At 48.6% G+C, this 19,083-nt stretch overlaps 1 protein-coding gene across 4 annotated transcripts in view; it reads left to right on the forward strand.

The window, feature by feature from the left end:
- The first annotated feature begins 5,209 nt into the window (after window positions 1-5,209).
- Window positions 5,210-19,083, forward strand: part of Entpd4 (ectonucleoside triphosphate diphosphohydrolase 4) — a 29,186-nt gene continuing 15,312 nt past the window's right edge. Inside the window, exons 1-9 of one of the 4 annotated variants that reach the window (XM_048330884.1) lie at window positions 5,215-5,363; window positions 11,217-11,377; window positions 11,744-11,844; window positions 12,946-13,143; window positions 13,709-13,914; window positions 16,951-17,101; window positions 17,496-17,599; window positions 18,108-18,167; window positions 18,423-18,577. In XM_048330884.1, the coding sequence (XP_048186841.1) occupies window positions 11,837-11,844; window positions 12,946-13,143; window positions 13,709-13,914; window positions 16,951-17,101; window positions 17,496-17,599; window positions 18,108-18,167; window positions 18,423-18,577 (882 nt within the window). In that variant the 5' untranslated portion in view covers window positions 5,215-5,363; window positions 11,217-11,377; window positions 11,744-11,836. Of the gene's footprint in view, window positions 5,364-10,871; window positions 11,378-11,743; window positions 11,845-12,945; window positions 13,144-13,708; window positions 13,915-16,950; window positions 17,102-17,495; window positions 17,600-18,107; window positions 18,168-18,422; window positions 18,578-19,083 lie in introns of those variants that run through there. The other 3 variants (XM_048330882.1, XM_048330885.1, XM_048330883.1) reach the window with 3 other exon arrangements.

The raw sequence follows: 19,083 nt of genomic DNA on the forward strand, positions 1-19,083 counted from the left end.
GAAGGGCCCAGGTGCAGTAGGGTTGTAGCCAGTCTTGAATCCCAAACCCAGAGCCCAGCAAAGCATCCACAAGAAATCTGTTTTGAGCTCAGAGGCATGTCTCCATGCTCCCACCTTGCGGGCTTTCAGGAGAGAATCAGAAATACCGCTCTTTGCTCTCTGTGTTTCCATTCATATTAGTCACAAGTGAAAAAGACGGGAAAACAAAATCAGCTCATCAAGTCTTGCAGCTACAGCAACGCGCACGCGCGCACACACACGTTGGCAGGATCATTCATCGCAGAGCTTCTCCAGGGGGCAATAAGCCACAGGCAAAATCCAGCTGCCTAGGGAGTCAAACTCATGAGCACCACCAAGAGAGAAAACACTGCCCTTCCCTGCCCATGGAGCCTCAGAAACCAAAGCATCCTTTGCAAACTCGGGAGGTTCAAGGCCTCCCCTTCCCTCCCCTCTCTCTCTGTCTTTCCCTGATGTCGTGACATGTCGCATCTCCACCTTCTAACCAGGGCAGGCGGCTGTGTGGAACTTGAACCTGACTGGGAAGGGAGGTGAGCTGCTCTGATGGCCCACGGTTTGCAGGCCAGGCTACAGGGCCGGGGTGATGGAGAATCTCTTTGGCAGAGAATGTCTCCCCTGTGCCCACCCTGAAACCACAGATGCTATCAAACGGTGTGTGTCCTATGGTTTCCCCTAAGAATACATACCTATGATAGTGTTTAATTTACAAATGAAGTACACTGAGGAACTGCCATGGCCAATCACTGCACAGACCAATTGGAACAGTAGGCTGCAACAAACTTCCCAGAACCACTGCTCTTGTATTTGGGGGTGGGGGTGGGGGAAAGGGCTTTATTAAATAAGATAAGGGCTACTTGAACAAGCAGTTCAATACCAGTACGGAGGATCTGACACCCAACGTGGCTTGTATGTGTCTCAGGTGGGTAAGGTATACAGCGTGGATACACCGGGCACACCCTGAGTGAGATTGGAACGGTGTAAGATGTTACCACACTGCTCAGGGAGGTGTGCAATGTAAAACTTAGGAGTTATTTATTTCTGGAATTTTCCATTTGATGTTTTGAGACTGCGGTTGACCATAGAAAGCAAAATTTTGGCTAAAAGTGTACAGGAAACAGGACTGGCTTGTTCTTGACTCACACTATTTATTCATTGTGTGAGTGAGTAATGCTATTGTTCAATAAATGCAACTGTTTGTGTTTCTTTTATAAAAGTGTATTTCTTTTTAAAAAAATACACTTTTACTGGGCACTGGTGGCTCATACCTGTAATCTTAGCTATTCAGGAGTCTGAGATCTGAGGATCATGGTTTGAAGCCAGCCCAGACAGAAAAGCCTGTGAGACTCTTATCTCCAATTAACAGCCAAATAGAAGTTAGCTGTGCTTCAAGTTATACAGAGCTTGCCTTGAAAAACAACAACAAAAAGCCCAAGGACAGTGTCCAGGTCCTGAGTTCAAGCTCTAGGACTAACACTAAATAAACAAATGAATCATTCATTCATTCATTCATTTCCATGATAGGTTTTCTGGAAGCTAGAGTAATCCCCCCCCCCCCCACACCTGTAACTTTTTCTGACTAAAAGGCCCTTGTGGATTAAGGTTAAAGACCTGGGTTGTGGAGATTATCTTGATAGGCCCGAGGGTCCACTGGTCCTCTAGAGAACCTTTTCAAGCACTGATGGGAGAGAGAGATTTGACTGCTATTGGCTACAACGCTGGAGGAAAGAGACCACACAAGGATGTAAAAGGCCCCTAGAAGCTGGAAATGGAAAGCAAACCAAATCTCCAGAAAAGAACATAGTCCTGCTGCGGCTTTGCCACACAGACCATTCTCTACAAAACTGTAAGACTGCAAAGTGCAGGTAGGTGTGAGGCAGTGAGTTTGGGACAGCTTGATAGAGACTCGGTGAGGGCGATACGGTCCTCCTCTAGGCTTGTGATCACAGGCTTCCAATGGTCATCCAAGAGGAATCGTCTGGACCAGGGCTGCCTCTCAGATGCGGCTTTCAGGACCTGAGAGAAGAGGAACCGTTTCTGCTAATAACCTATTCCATTACTTAGACACCAAAAAATCTACTTCCTTCCACTTAATGGGCTGGGTTGTTAGAGCTCCTGGCCTCCTGGAGCGTCTTTTAGGCTCCTCTAGTTAGGGGCTTTGGGAGATGCTTCTGTGTGCCTCATGGTTAACCTGGACATGTTCTAGGGACAGATGCACAAAAATGTTCCTCAGACAGAACACGCATCACATCCTCTCTCCTGAGGAGTATTCATTGCCAGGCACCTGTGGCTCACACCTGTCATCCTAGCTACACAGGAGGCTGAGATCTGAGGATCATGGTTCAAAGCCAGCCCAAACAGTAAAGACTATGAGACTCTTGTCTCTGGTGTAAACACCAAAAAGCCAGAAGTAGAGCTATGGTTCAAGTGGTAGAGTGCTAGCCTTGAGCACAAAAAGCTCAGGGACAGTGTCCAGGCCCCGAATTCAAGCCCCAGGACTGGCGTGCGCGAGAGCACACTCTCTCTCTCTCTCTCTCTCTCTCTCTCTCTCCTTACTGCAGTAATCCTTGGAAATTTATCCTAAGGAATAAAGTCCAAAGAAGTGAAACTAAATTATGCAAGAAAGTCTTTATGATCATTTTGCCTGTAACAGTAAATGCAACATAAACAACAAAGAAAATAGTCAACATTCCAATCCAAGGAAACCCTTATATGATTCCAGGTGGTTATGGACGCATTAAAAAGTTACAATTCCTTGCATCATAAAGCCACAGAGAAATCTTACTATGCTAAATGAAGCTAGCACAGGCACCTAGATCTGTCCCATGCCCTGGACGTGTAGATTAAGCTGATGATAAACATGTAAAGTGATCTCAGGTGGCAGGTGAGGTGCCAATAAAGTTACTTTGTGGGGGCATTGAAAAGATTCTATTTAGCCTTCTTACATTACCTTTCCTCTTTTAGTCATTGAGAGGGAGCAGGAAGAATGCAAATCTCTCGTCCCCATCAGAGTAGAGCAGAGTGCAGGAAGCACAGTCTGCAGGGATTGTTTAGACACACAACAAACAACAGCCCTGCGGTCAGCAGGCCAGCCTCTTCTCCAGCAGGGGGCAGGAAGCCAGCTGTCCCCCGGGTCACTCCCAGGTGGGCTCAGCTTTGAGAGGCCACATTCCGCCCCAATGGACACCCTCTGGGTATCTGGGAAACTTTCACCCAATTCATCATGGCCCTGAGAGACAGCCACACCTGTCTCTACCCATCTCTCCAGCTGCCAAGATCACTATGAAGGCAGATGGCTCACATTCTTTCACATGTTTTGTTTTGTTTTTTCCTTTTGCCAGTTCTGGGGCTTGAACTCAGGGCCTGGGCACTGTCCCTGAGCTGCTTCCTCCTCCTCCTCCTCCTCCTCCTCCTCCTCCTCCTCCTCCTCCTCCTCCTCCTTTTCCTCCTGCTCCTCCTCCTTCTTCCCACTCTTAGGGCTTGAACTTGGGTCCTGAACTTTGTCCCTGAGCCTCTCTGTGTTCAAGGCTAGCACTCTACCATTTGAGCCACAGCACCACTTCCAGCTTTTTCTGTTTATGGGATACCGAGGAATCGAAACCCAGGGCTTCCTGCATGCTAGGCAAGCATTCTACCACTAGGCCACATTCCCGGCCCCCCCTTCATGGTTTTTATGCTATTGTGTGTGTGGCAGTTGTTACATGTGTTGGCCTCAGTTTCCCCTCTGCAACTTCTAAAGACTGCAACCGCAGTGCTAGGCCAAGGAAGAGGAAGCCTGAATTAGGCACAGCCCTGAGCGTTCATAATCTGAAGACACTTTGGTGATGGTACAAACACCGGGGACATTTATGACAAAGAACCTACTAGGTGAATGACAAAAAAAAAAAAAAAGGCTCATTAGTAGTGAACATAAACTGTCCAGAGAATGTGGGTAGAGTTTCTTCCAAGTCCAGCCAATGAAGTAGCCCGCTCTTGCCCTCCATCACCTGCCCTCCAGCCGCTGTCCTCCCTTCATACACACTTCTCTGAGGTCCACGACTGCTGCCCACCCCTCGTGGCATCTGCCTTAAAGGGTAGAACTATAATCCCAGTTCCATCCAAGTGTGTTCTACTCGATACACTGAGTGTGAGAGAGGTAGAGCTTGTGGCTCAAGTGGTAGAGCACCAGCCCTCACTGACAAGGCTAAGGGAGGGCACCCAGGCCCTTGAGTTCAAATCCCAGTACACACACACACACACACACACACACACACACACACACACACTTTTTTCAAGGTTCTGGCCCCGTCTGACTGGTCACTTTGTATCTGTACTCTTGACACGAGATTGCTAAGGTTTCCTCAAATTCTCAAGTACACAGCTTTACACCTTCAAGGTGCAAAGGCGAAGGAGGGGCGAGGGCCTTGAGCTAAGTAAGGGTAGCCCCGGGGTCCCTCTCAGGGGCTGTGCCCATCAACCTTCATGCTGCTTCTAACCGTTGCTTGTCGAGGGGAGGGGTGGAATGGGGCACGCTACTGCAGACAGACGACCTCGTAGTCGACGCCACGGCTGCACATGTTGCAGAACGTATTGTCTATAGACCATCCCGTGCTATACGCAACATTGAGGGCGCCATCTGTGAAACGGGGAGCAGTGCCTGGCAAGCTGGGGTGGGGGGGGAAATGTCCTGTCGCGCAACAACGCTTCATCTCCGTTGGATTTGCAGAATTATTTTGCATAATCCTCAGGCGCTCCAGGCAAAAGTAAACTGCGACACCCTCTCCCCCGCCCCCCCAGTCAGTCGGGTTGACCACCAGACAGGTTAGGGCGGACAGGAGCCGCGAGGCCCCGCCCTGCACGCCCTGCAGCCGCCGGAGGGCGGCGGAGACGGCCCAGCACCAGGTGCCAATCACGCGGCTGGCCCCGCCCCACGCCGGGGCGCCCTCGGCGCGCGCGCGCCCCCGTCCCCGGCGCGCGCGCCCCGTCTCCAGCGCTCGCTCCGGCGACGCGGGCTGTGACGCCACGCCGGTAGCGCCCTCGGCGCGCGCGCTCCCGTCCCCGGCGCGCGCGCCCCGTCTCCAGCGCTCGCTCCGGCAACGCGGGCTGTGACGCCACGCCGGTAGCGCCCTCGGCGCGCGCGCTCCCGCCCTCGGCGCGCGCACCCCGTCTCCAGCGCTCGCTCCGGCGACGCGGGCTGTGACGCCACGCCGGTAGCGCCGCGCGCGCGGCGAGGCGCCCGGAAAGGAGCGGAGCTTCGGGGAAGCGGGTTCACCGCTGCCGCCGCCGCCGCCGCCGCCTCCGCGCTCGGTGGCCTCGATGCCCGCTCGCTCGCGGCCCTCCGCTCTCGGGAGCCCCGGCCTGCCGTGCGGGTGAGGCCCACGAGGGGAGGGCGGGCGGCGGGAGCGGCCGGCGGCGGCGGCTGGGACGGTTGGAGCGCGGGGGCCCGCGGAGGGCCGGGCCGGGCCTGGACGCGCGCTGGGCCCGGGAGCCCGGTCCTCCGCCCGCGGCCGCCCCGGATGCGGTCTCCCGTCGCGAGAGCGGGAGCCGGGCCGGGAAAGGGGGGCTGCTGTTCCCCCTGACCCCCGCACCCACTCACTCCGGCCTGACCGGCGCCGCCGGTGGGAAGTTTCACGTCCGACTTCCCCCTGGGAAAGCGGGGGTCCACTGGGCCGCCACGGCCTGCCGGGGGGCGGGGGGCGCCGACACCCCCATCTCCTCCCCCAGTTAGGTGCGGGGAGCATTTGTCACTGGGAAACAGCATCAGCTGCGTTACAATTCTGGACCTTTGCATGCCAGTAGGTAAACCAGAGGTTACTAAAAAGAACCCTAAATTACAGACGCACGTCCCAGACCGACTGTAACATTAGTCTTCATTGTGTTCTGCTTGCGTGTGATGAAAAATACCTAATTGCCCGGTCCCGCCTGATCCTAGGTCCTATGATCTTAGCTGCATCCTTCCTATTCTCTGCCTTCGCTTACCTTCGGTTATCTTATCTTGGCACATTGGAAGAATTATTCTAATTTTCGTACCAGAGCTTTCCATCAGGATACCGATTTGTTGCATCTGGAATGCACGGCTTATATTCTTGTAGCCCCAATAGGGTGTGCAAGTTCAACGCTTGACTTGTAGGAAGAAGGGAGAAAAATTAGAAGTTGATTGAATGATTTATAGTCTCTGAATGTTTGTTCAGCATATTTATTTAAAATAGACTACACGTGAATAAAAAGGTTCAGAGTATGGGAAGCCCAGAGAATACATATATAATACACACATATATAACTAGTATATATAATATATAACTGGTATATAGACATATCCCTGTGGTCTTAAAATAAGTGTAATGTTGTGAGCAGGATATTAGAAAAAAGTGACATTAGTAAAAAGCCAAAGGCACATAACTTGCATAGGAAAGAAGAGAACTTTGCTCCGTTCACCAGAACAGAGAGATGTTATCTGAGACAGGCAAGAACAATCTGGTGGAGGTTTTCCCATAGCACACACACTTTGGTGTGGTTTCCAGAAGGTTCTTGTACTGGGCATATTTCAAAAGGAATACTTTTAAAGGTGTTACAAAGTGTGGGCACCCATGGCTCATACCTGTTAATCCTAGCTACTCAGGAAGCTGAGATCTGAGGATTAAGATTTGAAGCCAGCCCAGGCAGGAAAGTCCATGATATTCATTTCCAGTTAAGCACCAAAAAGCTAGAAATGGAGCTATGTCTCAACTGGTAGAACACTAGACTTGAGAAAGAAATAGTAAGGGGAAGTGCCCAGACCCTGAGTTCAAGCCCCAGTTCCCCACTCTACCCCACACCCTTCACCACCACCCCCCACACAAAAGTATTCACAGTGAAAGCAGAAGTGGCCAGCCACAGACTCTGTCTTAAGTGATGAAAGCTTCAATGTTGTCCTAGAGGGTGTGTTTGAGGACCAGCTGACAGTACTTAATGAACAATGGAGTGCGGGCCCCAGGAGAAGTGAGAACCAAAGCTGAGCCTTGGTCACCTTGTCACTGGGGTGACCCCTTGTACTCTTACTCCCACTCCTGAGAGTTTGGAAGGCTGTAGTGTTTGTGTTAAAGGATTGTGACTCCCGGTCTTGTACTAATTGAGTTTAAGGTGACAGGATTTACTAAAGCTCAAGATGCTGAACTAGAAGTTGAAGCATGTCATTTGCAGGGGAAGCCCTACGCAGGGCAAGTGTGACCAGAGAAAGGTCACTGCAAAAAGGGACAGGATTTTTGCAAATGAGTAATGGGAAAAGATTGATTAGGACCAGTTGGTATACATATATTGGAGGAAAGATAGATCATAAGTGCAGCTACACACATTCTCCTTTAAATGGAGAGTAATTCAAATTGTTGTGCTGTGTCTTTTACCGTAGCTGAGTCATGATGCCAGTTCGCCCTCAGACAGCTATCTTCTAGACAGCCTCATTCACGGTTAGTTCCCTGCAGTCCTTTGATTCTTTTTTTGGAGCATCCTTCATGTCACCTTCCCTGATTCAGAAGTCTGTCCCTTTCCCCACAGCTTACCTGTGTATGATTATGTCCAAGCGCTCTGTATGGTTATTTATTGGTTGTCAGCTTGATTGGGTTGTGAAGCATCTAGGAGATTAAGTACAACTCAGGAGGAAGGGCATTTCCAAAAAGGAATGGTGGTGGGGGGAGACCTGAGAATGGGTGACAAAGGACAAGCATCATTATATCTCTCCTCTCTGTTCCCCTCCTTTCCTCCTCCCTCCCCTCTTTCTTTCACTCTCCCGTTCTTCCTCTCTGCCTCCCACCCTCTCTACTGAAACCTCTAAACCACCTTTCATCCCTGAACTAGTCCTTCCTGGATGCAACATCTAAGTCAAGTTCTGTCGTGCCTGAATTACATCAGAAAAGTCGTTTTCCTTTGCAATTCCTTTGTATTGGTTTCTCACCGAAACAGAGACATTGACCCATAGCCAGAGGGGCCTTACGTCACTCAAGGATGTTTCAGGAGAACCTCACCAGCTAAAATCTCAGAGTCCACGCATCTCTCTGGTGGTGGGTCAATGTAGTTTAGGACTTTGAAAGTGTGGTAGCTGTGTTTGTGTTTGCCTGCCAAGGCTCTGGTGCCATGATTCTTAGCCGCAAGCACAACTGGAGTTTACATTGTAAGATCAGATGACCATATCATTGCTGCTGGCAAGAATAAGCCATACAGTTTGTGCTGAATAAAATTAATCACTTCAACAGTTTATGAACTTGTCTTTCTGCCTTTAGATACAAGTTGTTTTTTCTTGAGAAAAAACAAAAACGAATGTATTTACACCTTTTGTCCGACTTTACATATCTCAAAAGAAAAAAGTTCTAAGACAAGCACCAGCAGGAAAGTTTGTTAAGTATGCTTTGCTTGTTCTATACTTCATCTTTGAAGTGTATCTTCCTTTCTTGCCCAACCGAAGTCTGTCTCCTCCTTCTAGGACCCTCTCCCTTGACAGGAGCCTTCACCTTCACTGAGCTATCTCTAGTCCTCTTGACCATTTATTTCCTAGGTATTCATATTTTTTCTGTGCCAGTCTGTAGACTCCTTGGTACTGGTACTTCAGTTTGTTAGTCCTTCTCTTGTGTTCATCATATCGATCATTGAATCATTAAAGGTTTCCCCCCTAGGACCAGTTGGTCTTTAATGGTAGCTTTAAAATGTTAGTGAAACTTGCTTTTCTCTGGTGCCTAGTTCAACTACCACTTAATTATCATTGATTCTGTAATGTGCTCAGATTGGAATTCCTGTGTCATGAGTTCTTAAGATAGGTTTTCTGGATACTGGAAACTAGTGATATCATCAGTGAAAAGTAGTTTGTTAAAAGGCAGTTTTGTAGTTTGTTCTGATGAAATTAATATGTGCCCTTTGAAAAACATAGGTAAGCCTAGGGAAGAGTAAAGATGGCCATCAATCTGGTCACAACTTAGAAATAAGCATTGTTTGCATTTTCTCTGTAAGTACAATGTAATGTATTTACTTTATATATGGTGGACAGCTTTCCATGTTAATAAATACCGATCTGCCTCATCATCTTTGATAGTTACATTGCACCCATTGTATAAATTTACCCTAATTTTCCCCATGCTCACAGTGAACAGTAAGTTTGTTTGCCTGCTTGCCTGCTTGCTTGCTTGTAGTGGAAGTGATTGAATCCAGGGCCTTGCGCATGCTAGGCAGGCACGCCACGCCTGAGCTACGTCCCAGGCCTGTAGTGGACATTAGTAGTGATGGTTTGTTCTTGTGCATAGTGCTGTGAAGAACATCCTGTACATTGTACATATTTCAGTGAGGTCTACCCTGCTGCTTCCTGAGGGTGGCCTGTGGGAATGTGGTGGGTAGAATGGAGGATGCACGCATTTAAAATACCCGTGTATGTTCCCCAGCTGCCCCTTGAAGGTCAGTACCATTTAGACTTACAACAGTGCTTGACAAAACAGTTATTTCTCACTTGTCCGGCAGGCACTGGTCACTAGGGAAAAGAGTGACAGGCAGCCCCTGCCCTTGTAATGAGAAGGTCAACCCCAAGTGCAATGCCACAGCCCAGTGCAGGGGGGGTGGGGCTACCCTAGAGAAGGGTGCTTCTGTCCTGAGAGGTGAAGAGACCTCAGAAGGGACGTCGTACAAATGCCAAGGAGCAGACTTGAAGCATTTCCAGGTCATGTTTAGTGGGAGGGCGGCCGGATGGACAGGGACTTGCTCAGTGCTGTCCCAAGAGCTGTGACGTCGCCATCTCCCCCTGCAGTGGCAAGTGCAGCAGCTGTGTGTGCTGTTGAGCACTTGGAATGAGGTGAGTTGCTTTAAATAGCCACCCACGGCAAGGGGCTGCCACACAGGACTGGACTGGGTCCTGAGGAGCTGCTTGCGCATCCTGTGGAGTTAGGACCCTGCCCCTCAGTGAGGGAACGCCTGCAGGTGGGAGCCCTTCTTGGCACTTGACCTTTTTGCATCCCAGGGCTCTGAACCTTGCCACTTTGCTAGGCCTTTTCCTAGAGTCTGTGATCATAGGAGTGCCGTGGTGAAACAAGCAGACCTAAGTCTGGCCCCTGCGGAGCACACATTCCTTCAGAGTGCACACACACGTGCGCACACATGCACACACGTGTGCAAGCACCTATCCTACTGGAGGCAGCGTGAGAATGTGGGACACACACTAGAATCCCACTCTTCCTCTTAAGCTGCATGATCTTTCACAAGATACTTAGCCTTTCTGTCTCATCTACTAGGCTGTAAGGACTATAAGTGTTTGCAATACGTATAAGCAATTGTAAGTACTTAATAAAGAGAGGAAGAAGGTAAGTCCTGGGAAGGAGCTGGATGGAAGGGAACATTGGCAATTATTGATCCCCAAGAAGGTAACATTTGAGTAAAGACCTGAGGAGGTGAAAAGGTGAGCTGGGCAGATGACTTTCAAGCAGAGGGAGCAGCGTGTGCCCGGGTTGTGGCTGGCAGGCGTGTCCTTCGATGCAGCTGGAACGCAGCAGAAAGGGGGGAGCAGAGCACGGGCCAGACCTGCAGGACCGAGTGCAGGAGTAACGTGACCAGATCCTGTGGAGAGTGGGGCAGGCACAGCAGCTGCAGAGCGAGAATCTCTTCCCAATGCTGCTGGGAAAGCCTTTGAGTGAGACTTGAGAGCACAGAGAACATCTGTGTCAGAGCCTCCAGATGGCCATAAAGAAAGGGAGTCAGCAGGTTGGCTGCACACATCTGTAATCCTAGCTGCTCAGGAGGCTGCGACCTCGAGGTCTTCGTTCACAGACAGCCGAGCAGAAAAGTCCACGGGACTTTGAAGCAACAAAATGCCAGACTAGAGGTGTAGTTCAAGTGATAGAGTGCTTGCTATGCACTAGAAAGCAAGGCAATTACAGGTGGCCCCAAGTTCAAGCCCTGGCACCGGCACACAGAGGAGTGGGGGGTGGGGAGATTTGAGGTGCGCTGATGTTACAGGGAGTGTGTGTGAGAAGTGGATGTGGGAGGGCGACTCCAGGCTGTGACTTGCCCGGTGGGGTAGAATCACACTGACACTACAGGGGGACACGCAGGTTGAGGGAGAGAGTGGAGACGGCTGCGCCAGTGAAATGGTTTCCATGGTCTGCGGTATCCAGATGGAGATCACCTCATAGGGGATGAAAACTGCCTGTCTTACATAGCTCAGAGGAGCCGGGTGGAGATATGCTTTGATAAATCCGTTATGTTGATAATTTCAACAGGATGAGGCTGACCAAGAACAGTGATTAAGTCAGAAGAGAAGGGACTCTAGACAGAACCCTCGGAAGCAGAATTGACAGATAACCAGGATACTCGGGATCCTGGCGTTTCAGCAGCTGAGGAGCAGACCAGAGCTGATGGAAGTCCTGACAGGCCTGAAGAGGTAAAACGGTACTCCAACCAAGAAATAGCTCGTGGCTCTAGCAGCTCAGGAGGAGGCCGGGACTAGGAGAAGAGAACAGAAAGGGACTAGACCGACAGCTGACTAGGGGCGAAGCACTTTGTGGTGCTATAAACCTAAAAGCAGAATCTAATGGATGGGCACTTCACATTCCCATTCAGTTAAACTCTACCCACCTCCCACATCCCAGATTTTAACAGTACCGTACAGTATTTAGGACCTGTGCTGTCCTGGTAGAATTATGTCCAGGCCCAACAATCTCAGCACGGGGGTTGCGTATCCCATGGCATGTGGCTGGATTTAGGCACTTGGATTGGGCCTTGTTTGATTTCCTTATTCCTGAAACAGGCACGCCCTGACTCCATGAAGACCTCAGCACTGTTTGTGTCACTGTGAAAAGCCCTGTGTCCCGCAGCGCTGCCCGGCCCCTGGCCTTTCGGTATGGGGAGGTGAGTGGTGGGTCTCGTCACTGGAGCTCCATGCAGTCCGCTGAGGTTCGGGCGCAGCCAAGACCTGCCTCTTGCCTGAAAGGGGTTTCTGTTGGCACCGGATCCCTGTCTGTAGGCTCCGAGGTGCCTAGGACCCCATGGAGATGAGAATTGAGTGGGAGATGTGTTTCACTGGGTTAGCAGCACACCTGCCCTCAGGGAGCTACTCCCGTCCATGAAACACTTTTAAAAGCAAAAGATAGAAGAATTAGCTGGGCTCTGGTGCTCACACCTGTAATCCTAGCTACTCAGAAGGGTGAGATCTGAGGATTGTGGTTCAAAGCCAGCCCAGGCAGGAAAGTTTGTGGCACTCTCATCTCCAATTACATACCAGAAAACAGGAAGTGGTGCTGTGACTCCAAGTAGTAAAGCACTAGCCTTGAGCAGAAGAGCTCAGGACAAGGCCCACACCCCAAGCAGGGGTAGGTAGGACTACAGGCATGAGCCACCAGCACCAGGCCTATGCGACTCTCATCTCCAAGGAAGCACACGCACACACACAAAAAACAAGCAGAGCTGTGACTAAATTGGTAGAGCACTAGCCTTGTGCAGGAAATGCTCAGGGACAGCCTCAGGCTCTGGGTTCGGGCCCCAGGAGCAGCGAACACACTCTCTCTCTCTCTCTCTCTCTCTCTCTCTCTCTCTCTCTCTCTCTCTCTCTCTCTCTTCCAAAGCTGTTTACCTATGAACGGATGGTGTTGTCCCCACTGGGCTGCTGCTGTTTGCAGGCCTGGCTTACAGCATGCATTTCTATATTCTCAGTCTTCCTTTAATTTTATTTTCTTTAAATGGGAATAAATTATGGGTTTATACATTTATCTGATTATACTTACAAGCCGTCTGTAATTCTTTCTGGAACAGAACAATCTAAATAATGCTCCTAAGGAAAGAGGAAACTGTAGGCATGTCCCTGTCATGGTCTGATCATCATTCCTATTGTTTTAGAATGTGTTCTGTACAGAATTGCATGGAACATGCTGGTGTAGAGATAGCAGCCATCAGGGAAGTAGGTCTCTTTGAAGCACATTGCTTTAAAACATGTTGTGTTTGTTTTAATTTCAGGATCAGCATCTCCTGTCTTTTTCCTGCCTCTTGGCATTTTAGCATCTCTCCACTGGGCTGTCCTCGAATTCTGAATACCAACTTACGCCAAATCATTGTCATTAGTGTTCTGGCTGCTGCTGTCTCCCTTTTATACTTCTCTGTTGTCATAATCCGAAATAAGTATGGGCGTTTCTCCAGAGACAAGAAATTTCAAAGGTGAGAGATCAAACGTGTTTTCTGTGCTTTGTCTTCATGTGGTGAGAAGGGCCTGAGCACTCTGAGGGAGTTCCTCTTTATCCAGTCACCTCCAGAAAATAGTGCTGTAACTAGTGGTCAGGCGCCCAAGAAATGCACATGGGAGGGACACAAAGGAAATTTCAGACCATGATGGCATTGTCATTTTATAACAGTCTAACTTCAAAACGATTGAAGTTAGATCAGAACATAAGGGAAACGCGGCCGTAGCAACTAAATGCAGCTGTAAATGGCTAACTGCTGAGCAGCTAGCCCATAGTGTAAGAAGAGGCCCTGGGCCGATCACTTCAGCATCATAAGCTCCTCCTGCCACAATACTGTAAACAGATTTTTGAGTTAGCATTTGTAGTTCGGAGAGTTTGCTCATGTGAACGTCTGCATGTAGTAAGGACTGTGCACCTGACTCAGAGGGAATGCCTTAGCGATGGCCCTGCGTGGTAGAGAGGCCATCGGCGTAGTGGGGGTGGGAGAGGAACGTCTTCTCTGTTAAGTGAAGGGTGATGTTTTGTTTGTTTTTCTAAACAAGGTACTTGGCCCGAGTCACAGATGTGGAGGCCACAGACACCAATAATCCCAATGTGAACTATGGGATTGTGGTAGACTGCGGCAGCAGCGGGTCGCGGGTGTTTGTCTATTGCTGGCCAAGGCATAATGGCAACCCTCACGATCTGCTGGATATCAGACAGATGCGGGATAAAAACCGGAAGCCAGTGGTGATGAAAATCAAGCCAGGTATGGAGATGAGAACTGTCCAGTGGCTCGCAACCAGGTTCTGGCTTTGGTGCCCGGCGGGGTCTTCCACTACTGCAGTGGCCTTCCCTTTCTCTCCATACCTCCTTTCGCCTCTTCAGAGCTCCCGCCGGGACCTGGCTCGCCTCCTTGTTTCGCTTTGCTTTCTTGCCCGTTTTGTATGGCGTGATGGATGCCTTGTTAAATCGCCCGGGGTATGGTGGGGTTTTCTCCTGAGGCAATCGCGGTGTCTCACTCACTGAGTCTGCTCACATGCCTACTGGTTAAGAGGTTGTTTTCCCTACTTGTAGCCACTAATACAAGGAATTTTCATATAATTCAAAACCTAGTCTTTTAACGTGTGTGTGTGTGTGTGCGTGCATGTGTACACAGCACACCAGTTCTGAGGCCTGAACTCAGGGCCTGATCACTGTCCCTATGCTTTTTTGCTCAAGGCTAGCACTCTACCACTTGAGCCCCAGCTCCGCTTCGGCTGTTTTGATGTGTACTTGGAGATAAAGAGTCTTGTAGACGTTCCTGCCCAAGCTGGCTTCAGAACAGTGATCTTTAGATCTCAGCCTCTTTTGTAGTTAGGATTATAGGTGTGCGCCCTGGTTCCCAGCTTCTCTAGCACTTTAATATATTTGTGATTTTGAAAATCATTGCCCATATGTATTTCAAATCGTCTAGGTGATACAAGTAGGACTTCAAAAGCCAATATAATGTCCAGTTTTTTCAAGATACTATCATTACTAAGCCAATATGGTTTGTAAAGATTAAAGCTTGACTTTCCCTTTGGGTAATTTACAGGGCAGTCTTCAGCTGTTTTCATTGTCACCATTTATGTAGGTAATCACACCCTGTCAGGATCCCTTCTTAGTGGAAGATACCAGGTACCTCCAAATGAGATTGCAGGCCTTAGTAGCCATTGACTTGAAACAGTAGCCTACAGACTTTTATTATAGAGCTAAGCACTTTTATGTCATCTTACAAATATGTTGATTGAACAACAAAACATTAAATCCAAACTCTCTAAGGAGTTTATCTTTTAGAATGTTAGAGAAACACCAAGAAATGATCAATGTTTAAGGCAATGGAAATCCCAGTGACTCGTTTGATCATTACATGTCGTGCATAGTGTGGAATCACCAAGACCCACCTCTAAATGTGGACAAATTCTACATGCCTTGCAAAAAAAAATTAAAGCAGACATCGATAAGAAATCATATCATAGCTTATTATCCTCCATTTTAGGAGTACAAGTAGTATCAGTTATATTTTCTTTCCTTATATTTTCTCTAAGACTTAGTGAATGACTTCAGTTTTCCTGCCATTTAAATTTTTATATATGCTCTCTCTAGAAACATTTTCAGAGTTAAAGTAATATTGGAAAAAGAGTTCACAGAAGAGTAACAAGTAACACTTGACAAAACCCTCTGTTTCCCCTGCCTTCCTTTACACAGCAGGTTCCACAGTGACTAAACACCGCTCCTGGAGTAGGTTGAGAACTTTATGCCGGGGAGTTGCCCTTTTGTCGTGAAAGGCAGCTATGCCATCCCTGGGTAAATGCTAACGTCAGGCTGCCCGTGGCCCCTCACTCTGTGCCAGTAACCTCCTAATGCCACCTCTGTCACCTGGCATGGCCTTCACATGCAGTACACAACAGGCTCTGGAAATTTCCTTAATAGATTTCCATTACTTTAAATCCTTGTGTCTACTGAAGTTGTATGTGGACTCCAAAGACTTCTCTTTTAATCTGTTTTCTGCTGATTCCTTTCACAAGTCATTTTTCTGAGACTGCAGTTTCCTAATCTACGAAGTCAGATTTTTGAGGGGCTTCTAAAGTCCCTCTCCTTTTTAATATTATAGGCTTAATGACAACTGTATATAGTTGTTCACTTATGTACTCAATTAGAAAATGTTCACTGAGCACCTGTTTGCCAGGCACCGGTAGGTGCTGGGCATATAGATTTGAACAAGGCATAGTGTGTGACCTTGAGAGGCTGCCATTGTAATGAGACAAGTAAGTAAGTAGGTGATCCTGACATAGTATGCTGACTGTATGACTAACAGTGGGGAGAGCAGAGAATGTTAGGAGAGCTCCTCTCTGTTGGGGTTCTGCTGGGGGAACTTCAATGGAGGATGGAGCTGAATGAACATTCAAGAGTTAATCAAGGAAACAGGTGGGGGAAGAGAAGGCAGAGGACCTATGTCCAGAGTCAAGTGTGTTATAGAAATGTTAGTTCTGCATTACCGAAGGCCAGTAGAAGGAGGTAGGGAGATGAGGCTGGATATAAAGGTGTGCTGGCTGTACTCTTTTAATCTTTGTGTAGAAGAGGACAAGAAGGAGCTGCAGAGGATTTGAAATGGGAAAGCATCCTAATGGTAGAGAAACCGTGGAGAGCAGTCAAGACCAGAGGGTGGGTGGGGGTATGTTTCTCAAGGCCAGCAGAGGGCAGCAGCATACAAAGAGAGGAAGAGAAGTCAAGCACAGAGGAACCAAAGAGATGGCATCAGTGGAAACCACTGATGCAGTAGGGCACAGGAATGGGGTTTTGTCCAGGATACTGGCCTGGGTGCGTAAGTAGGTAGTAACAAGCCACAAGAGCAGGTTTGCAGTGGACGTGTTCTAGGCTCAGACTAGGATGTGTTGGGTCTGGGGTGGCTGTGTGGATACACAGTGGCCATGCGCAGTGTGCTGAGCTGAAGGTTGGGGGCTACAAGTAAGACTTGGTGGCCTGTGGCATGTTGAAGGTTCTGGTAGCAGTGGGGTGCATGAGCTTGTCTGAGTTGGGGGCACAGTTCTTGAGGATAGGTTGAGCTCTTGGGTAGGGCACACAGTAGGGGCCTAGCCAGGTCCGTGCCCTTTGGTGATGCAAAAGAGGGCCTACAAATGAGCCCTTTTGTAGCACAGTTGGAGAAATCTGTGAGAGCAGAGGACTGTGGAAGCGAAGAGAACATAGAGTACAACCTGAGATCCTCCCTGATGGCTGTGTGAGCTGAGGCTCGGCTGCTAACTGGAATGTCCTGTTTCTCCAGGCATCTCGGAGTTTGCTACCTCCCCAGAGAAAGTCAGCGATTACATTTCCCCACTTTTGAACTTTGCTGCCGAGCATGTGCCGCGAGCCAAACACAAAGAGACGCCCCTCTACATTCTCTGCACCGCTGGAATGAGAGTCCTCCCTGAAAGGTGAGCCTCCCCTCCTCCGGTCTTCTTCCTCCCCTCGCTCCTCATCCGCATCAAGAGCAAGACCGTCAAAATTCTTTCCTCAAACCTGAACTCAAACCCACCAACTACCCTTTAGTCTACTTGTTTATGTCTATAAAAAAGTTATCATTTAAAAACTGATCCATCTTATTATTTATCTTTGTTGTTGCAGTTGTACATCATTGCTTGTTCATTTTGAAAAACGATTCCTAAAATAAACCATCTTTCCAGTGAACTGATTTGGTTTTAAAATTGTTGGATGCACGATATACCAGATCCATGGTTTTGGTTTAGTTTTGGTTTTGGATTTTTCTCTTCAGAGCAGAACACCTGAGCTGTAACATTTTGGTATGTGGGTTTTGGGGTTACCTTGCAGCCAGCAGAAGGCCATCCTGGAAGACCTCCTGACGGACATCCCCGTGCACTTTGACTTCCTGTTCTCTGACTCCCATGCCGAGGTCATCTCAGGGAAGCAAGAAGGTTGGTATCCCGGCCCTCAACTTAGAATTTGTGAGCCTCCGCCTGTCAGTCCTCCCCATCTTCCCCAGTGTGTCACACGACTCAGTAGCTTAAAATTGGGGATATCACAGCCTTGGAATATTATTTTTAAATGCCTCAGCTTCCTGTATGCTTGGTCTTTATGTCCTGACCTTAAATCCATTTTTTTTAAATCCACTTGCTATGAAAACAGACCAAAAAATTCTATTAGGGAGCTATTTTAGGGAGACGAGGATGGCAAGTATGATGGGGGGGTGGAAATTGATGGGAATATACTATAAACATCTGTGGAGATGTATCAGTGAAATCCCCTTGCATAATTAATATTACCAATTTTTAAAATTAAACTCTAAAAAGGAAATCTCCGTTTGTCATTACCATGTTCTAATGATAGACAAGTTTTGAGCTCCTTATCTCAATGAGAAGGCTTTTGTATGATAATTGCTGAGGTATTGGAACCTCTGAATTATTCTTATTTTGACGCCTGTAGGTGTATATGCTTGGATCGGCATCAACTTCGTCCTGGGACGATTCGAGCACATCGAGGAGGGTAAGTGTCATGTTTCCTGCTAGTGTGTCTCATGGGGAAGTTTAGTTTTTCTGTTTAAGCCAGAGGCTGAGAAAGGAGCTAAGTTCTGTGGTGCTGCTGAGAACAAGGGAGTAGGGCGACACCTGTTGTCCTCTAACCCTGTTCAACCTGACCCTCATTGGGAGGAAAAGATGGGTTTGTCTCATGGACAAGTCCGCTGGAAGTCAGCGGATGCCCACCGCTGCCAGTGCCCAGCGGCCCCCATGTTCTTTCCAGACGACGAGGCCGTGGTGGAAGTTAACGTTCCCGGGAGCGAGAGCAGCGAGGCCATCCTCCGGAAGAGGACCGCGGGTATTCTCGACATGGGAGGCGTGTCCACTCAGATAGCATACGAAGTCCCCAAAACTGTAAGCTTTGCCTCCTCACAGCAGGTTATTATCTGTACAAATTGCTTTCCTTTTGGTTTGGTTTTCATTTAACGTGTCTCCATCCGTTTCTGTTTTGTTTCCTGAGTCTGACTCGTCTGTAGATTGTTTGCTGAGGTTCACCTTCTCAGCCCAGGAGGAGGAGGCAGGCGGAGGAGGCAGGCCTCGGCCAAGCCATGGCATGGGTGCACTGAGTCCAGCTGGTTTGTTTACTGAACATAGAGTTTCTCTTTGATATACGTGTCAGTCACATGCTTGAGGTTTATATTTTCAGTCACTTTCTTAACAGGCTTTTAAAAACTTAAGTCAGTAGCAGCAGCTTTATAAAGCTTGTAATTGAAGAAATCCTTTTTTCTTTTTTTTTAAAGGCTCAGTGCCTTTGAACTTTCCTGGAAAGGTTATCTTTACTATCCACAGCTCTGAGCACACAGCTCCCTCCGTCTTTCCCCCGTGTCATGGCCTGTGGTCCTCAGCAGGCTGGGCCTTGGACAGGGACACCAGATGATGTCCCT

This window comes from Perognathus longimembris, chromosome 21 (genome assembly GCF_023159225.1).
Source record: "Perognathus longimembris pacificus isolate PPM17 chromosome 21, ASM2315922v1, whole genome shotgun sequence".
Lineage (NCBI taxonomy): Eukaryota > Metazoa > Chordata > Mammalia > Rodentia > Heteromyidae > Perognathus > Perognathus longimembris.